Source organism: Erpetoichthys calabaricus, chromosome 9, assembly GCF_900747795.2.
Source record: "Erpetoichthys calabaricus chromosome 9, fErpCal1.3, whole genome shotgun sequence".
Classification (NCBI taxonomy): domain Eukaryota; kingdom Metazoa; phylum Chordata; class Cladistia; order Polypteriformes; family Polypteridae; genus Erpetoichthys; species Erpetoichthys calabaricus.
Genome location: NC_041402.2, coordinates 93,654,631 through 93,660,630, shown reverse-complemented (window position 1 = coordinate 93,660,630; position 6,000 = coordinate 93,654,631). Strand labels below are relative to the sequence as shown.

At 38.5% G+C, this 6,000-nt stretch overlaps 1 protein-coding gene across 3 annotated transcripts in view; it reads right to left on the bottom strand.

Annotated features, from left to right (window-relative positions):
- Positions 1-385: 385 nt before the first annotated feature.
- Positions 386-6,000, bottom strand: part of LOC114657950 (complement C1s subcomponent-like) — a 129,841-nt gene continuing 124,226 nt past the window's right edge. Inside the window, exon 12 of one of the 3 annotated variants that reach the window (XM_028809936.2) lies at positions 386-686. In XM_028809936.2, the coding sequence (XP_028665769.2) occupies positions 523-686 (164 nt within the window). In that variant the 3' untranslated portion in view covers positions 386-522. Of the gene's footprint in view, positions 1,284-6,000 lie in introns of all 3 variants that reach the window. The other 2 variants (XM_051932125.1, XM_028809938.2) reach the window with 2 other exon arrangements.

Here is a 6,000-nt window from a genome sequence, read left to right as displayed (position 1 = left end):
TATAAAAGGGGCCGTCTTCATACAGTCAGGGAGTGAGAGTCAGGTGCTGGAGTAGGACAACGCTCCAGCGAACAGGGAGAGGTGGCCCACGGACATTGAAGGCTCGTAGGAGGGTGTTGTGGTGCTGGAAGCACTGTGTGTGTGCGGGACTTGGGTTTTATGACCTGTGTTTGAATAAACGTTTGTGTTTTAGAACTGCCGGTGTCCGTTTGGTTGTGTCCGGGCTGAACTCCTCACAGAATATAAAATAAGCTATAAATTATACATAATGAAAACTTTAGCATTTCTTAGAAATATGTGTAAGTTCTATGTCTGCTCTAGGAACACCAAAACAAACAATGAGTATATTTTTCAATTTAACAAAAACAACTGAAACACAGTAATATACTGGTTAATATGTATATTTTTTATTTGTAAAACAAAGATTTTACATAAAAATTAGGTTTTTAACATGTTGTTTTTAAAACTCATTTAGTTATATTTAAAGTAACATTAACATTATCATTTATTGAGACATATTGATCAGTCCTGATTCTGCAACATTGTATCTTCTATCCATCCCAAGTAGTTGGCTACCTTTGTGTATACTCCATATGATCCACACCCAATTCCCCATGAGATGATTCCTTCAATGTGATAATCATCTGTATTCATATCTGGAACAGCAAATGCACCACCACTGTCACCTTGGCAGCTGTCTGTCCCACTCATTCCAGCACAAAACATATTCTCTGTGAAGATGAACTTTTCTGGTTTGACTTTACTGCTTTTTGGTTTAACACTCTTACAAAAGTCCATGTTCTCCACAGGGATTTCTGCATACATTAGATCTTGAGCTAATCTTCTTTCCTCTGTGACACCCCATCCTGCAATTAAACCAATTTTCCCATTTTGCAGCTCATCAGACTGTTTATTTTTTGGAAGGCATATTGGGGAAATCTGGGGCCCAAGTTTGACCTTTTCGTCTAATTTAATCAATGCTATGTCATTGTCATAATTGTACTGAGGTTTACTACTGTGAATTTCATAGTTAGGGTGAATAATTTTTTCTGCCGCATGCAGTTCTACACCTTCAGGACCATTTGTGTTTATTCTTCCTGCATACATTTTCAAAGTTTCTGCTTCAGCCACATGTGCAGCAGTGAGCACCCACTGGTCTGAAATGAGAGACCCTCCTCCTCGTGGTTCCATAAAGAACACCTGCCAGGGAATATTTCCCTCATTTGCTTTCTTTCCACCAAAGATACGTTGGACTGAAGACATAAGATTTGATTTTCCACAAACTGAAATCAAACAAAACACAATATTAATTATATTATTATTTATCATTTGCTGAAGGTAAATTTTGTACTTGCCCCTATATCAAAATGCAGAACCCTAATCAACAAAATAATCTTCAAAATAAAATCTTAGGGCAAAAACCAATAAAGAACAAATGACTAAATGCAGTTATTTGGCATCTGTATTTCTAGCTAGCATATCAACTCTCTGTTAAATTATCTTTTTCATATATATTTTTCCGTTTAGGGTTAATAGGACAATTGCATTAAATTTGCCAGCAGTCACTGTTTGAAATGGAACTTAGAAGTAAAGAAATAGGGCGGGGAGGCAGAAAATGTAGTAATTAATCACCACTGCTGAGACCTCAGCCATCCACAGATGATTTCTAGACATAGATTTGTCAAAGGTGACATTATGAATTGTTGGGTTAATAGGACCTACCTATTTAATTGGACACAGAAATAAGGACTTACACCATGACCCAGTGGCGTAGCTAGGTGGGGGCAAGGGGGGACATCTGTCCCCGGCCACAGCATCCAGGGGGCACCGAACTGATGTCCCCCATTGCATTTTGGCAAACAGGAGGGGGCGCGAAATCTTCAGATGTCCCCGGGCACTGAAAACCCTAGCTACGCCTCTGCCATGTCCACTTCTAATGATTTTTTCTGCTCCACTCTGCTTTACACCTCCTTCTCCTTCAGACATTCAATCCTTTGGCTTGTGACTTGGTGAGAATTTGTCCAGAAGACTTCCATATTGAAGGCTGCACTGATTCTGACCTTAGGTTTTTCTACTTTACTCCATACCTGAACCTTCTATTGAACAGGGTTCTCACATATGGGAACCCTATTCTCTAAAATGGTCTTGGTTTTTTTTTTTTTTTGCACTTCTTTAGAATTAAGTCATTCCTCTTTTATTCTAATTTGTGTGTGTCCTGTAAGTTTCACCTCAACTACATTTTTGTGTATAAAGTTATATACGTACTTTTGTTATTTTTTACTAGACAATAATAACTGCACTCTCTAGCTATGTATCTGTCTCCATGAAATCATGGTTCAATGAAATCTTGCTGGCAAACAACCAAGTAGCAAACAATATGGTTGAAGCAATACAAATAATGGAAGCTTGTAGGAAACTTCTAGGCAGAAGACAGCTTCTGATAAACTGACTACTTTAGTTCTTGAGTGTAGTAGTCATGTTATAAGGGAGTCAGGTTGAATAAATTCAGTCATAGCAGGAAGCTTGTTGCCTCTAAGCATTCCCCTGGACTTGCAACTAACTGGGATTGTGGCCAGTTTTCATGTTATCTGTGTATCTAATCTTTGTGTATTACCCAATGCAACTTTTATCCAGTGTTAAATCAGAAGATTATTATACATTCCAGATGTTTTTTTTTGGTTTTTTTTTACAAACCACAGGCAGGCTTACTGACTCAGGGTCACACATTGAAGTAGAGGCTGAAACTGAATCAGCAACCGTGGTGGCTAAAGTGTTTTATTTGTTTAAACTACTAGCATCAGTCCACTAAGTAATAATAACTGAACATTTGTTTTCAGATTGACAAAGGTTTATTTTCTAAATAGAATTGTGGTTTGGTATATATTGGTCCTTTATTGCTGTATTTGCATACATGCAATATTTTTATTTCATTTTTTTTTCATTTTCATTACCACTTTTTAAAATATTTTATTGTCTGTTGTTTGGTGTTTAGAGAATTCAGAGTATTAATGCTCTCCTAAACTACTACAAGTAGTATACTGGGTATACTACAACATACTAGTGGGGTTCACTTCTTTTCAATAGCTACATGTTGTCATTCTCAAATGCATATGATATACTGGTATCAAGATCACCTTAGAACACTTTGTGCTTTCATTAATAATACACTTTCTGAAATTGAATACTAACAGAAATTACTTTCTTGTAGATTGTTTAGCTCAAACCAAGAAGGTTGACTCTTTTGTATACTGCTAAACTTTTTCTATAGGCTGCCATGACCAGCCTTGGAATCCCACTTGGGCAGACTATTGCTGGAGTCAGAACTTTCCTGTCTTCCTCTGATTCAAAAATATTCTATCACACTTTCATCATGTGTGATTTAGATTATTAAAATTTCTCAAACTACCCTGACATTCTCAAAACCTCATGGACCTAGTCAACCTTGATCCATCAACCTTTCAGTTAACAGATGAACTGGTGATTTTTAATAATCTACCCAATATTAACAGTGTACAACAGGCTGAGAGGCAATGAATACACCTCCTGGCTAGCACAACTACTCTGGTGTTCTCTTTGGTATATTGCTATCTTCCAACCCCTTCTTTTGCCTTTTACAGGTGTTAATTAATCTATCTCATCTAATTTTTTAAATCACTTTTCCTGGTAGGGTTTGCAGTGGCAGCAAGTCAGCCCATAATTCCCTGTCCACAGTTACAGATTCCAGCTCTTCCTGGTGCATTCTAAAGGTGTTCCCAAACCAGGAAAGAGATGTAATCTCCCCAGCATGTCCCAGGTCTGCCACAGGGTCTCCACTCAGTGGAATGTGCCCAGAGTAACTCTAGAGGGAGCCATCTGGGTGCATCTTTACCAAATGCACAAATTACCTCATCTAACTCCTCTTGATCCGGAAGAGCAGTGACTCTACTCCCTCATATTACTGAGCTTCCCACCCTAGCACAGAGTATCAGCTCAGGAGCTCTGCAAAGAATCCTCATTTCTACCATTTGTATTTGTGACCTCATTCTTTTGATCACTGCTTACTATTCATGGCCATAGGTGAGGACAGGAATGTAGACTGGCCAATAAACCAAGAGTTTTGTCTTTAGACTCAGCTCCCACTTCACCACCATGGACTGGTACAACTGCCACAGAATGCCTGTTGTCTTTCCAATACGTTTGTTCATCTTTCATTACCTACTTAAACTTCCCTACTAATGGTAGTTGCATCTCCCTCATATGGAAAGAGCAATCTACTCTTTTCTGAGAGAGAACCATGTCCTCAGACTACAAGGTGATAATCCTCATCCAAGCTGCGTAACTCTAGACTGTGAATTGTTCAAATGCATGTCAAAGGTCACAGTAAGATGAGGAAAACATCATCTGTACAAAGCAACGATGCTACCCCTAACCTCCCCAACTTGATGTCCTCACATCCTCGGCTGTGTCTTGACATCCTGCCCATAAAAACCACAATCAAGAACAATGAAAAAACACTGCCTTGGTAGACACTGACACTCACAGTGACCAAATTTGACAAATATTCAGACACAGCTCTTACTGCATTCATATAGGAAATAAATAGCATGTGAGAGTAGCCCTGTTACCTCACCTCTCACAACACGTGATGTGTTACGTAGCTGTATTTTATAGTATTGTTTTTGTTCATTTTTAATTATTATTTTTCTTATTTTTATATTATTTCCGTTGATTTTGTTTATTACTTATTAATTCTCCGATTAAACTGTCCCTTTAAGTTTGCATATGTCCCATGTTATTTTTGTGTGGTTTCCTAAGAGGCGGAGACACCCTGACATCACCACTGCTAAGCACTCTCTCTGGCTAATTAAACTAGAGGAACAGGAGATCAGGCAGTGTTTTCATTGAGGTCATTTCAATTTTTTTGTGTGAGTATTGCTGTTTCTTTGATTATTTTGCTTCAGTCACTGGATTCTGATTTCTGGATTTGTTTATTGGGTCTTCTTTGCCTTAGGACTGAATTTTGGCGACTCCTTTTTTCCCTTTTGTGTCTTGTATGAATAAATGACACTCATTTACAAAGATTCTTTGTGTCCTTTTGATCACAAGCTTCAATTTTTGCTTGTGAGATTATTTTGGACATTAAATACTGTTTGAAATTTGTTAACCAGCATCCTCATTTTGGAGCCTAGCCAAGTAGAGGCTTACTGTGGTAGTCGAGAGTAAGCTGAACTAAGGGAGTCTTTTCTGGGCTGGCCAGTGAAGGTCCTGGTCAACTCCTCTAGAGCTTTCTATGTCTATACTTACTTTTGCCATGTTTGACACTCCATTTCACTTTGCGACTTTCATTTCTCTGTAATTCATAGCCGAATTGATGCAACCTTCACAACTCCTGGAGAAAACTCCAATTTCAGAGCCCTCAGTCACAAACTTGTGAGTATCCCCACACCTGCCCATGTCTTTCACACATCGAACCACCCCTGATCAAGAGGTTCAGTTAGACAACCCATGCTATGTGAGGAGGAGATACTAACTATATCTAGCTGATACTTTTCCATCTCCTGCATCAGCTCAGGCTCCTTGCCCTTCAGAGAGGTAATGTTTCAATTTTCCAAAGCCAGTCTCCATTGCCAGGGTGAAGTTCATCTAGGTCTTTCTTGCCTATGCCTGCCACTAAATTGCCATCACATCCCACCCTCACCCTTAGTCTTAATAATAATACATTTTATTTATATAGCGCCTTTCCCATGCTCAAGGCATTTACAGAATTTAATAAAGAATGGCAGCATATACAGTATATAGCATTGTACAAACCAGATAAATAAATAAAGAAGATTAAGACAGTGAACTCTGAAAAAAAAACAGACAGCATAATTGATGGTCTAGCACACACACATACAGGTTACATTAGCATCTTGACAGAGAAGTAAACTGAGAGAAGGGTAATAAAGTCAAGTAGAGCTAAAAGCCTTCCTGAACAGATGAGTTTTGAGTTGTTTTTTAAAAGAATTCATGGAGTCAGCT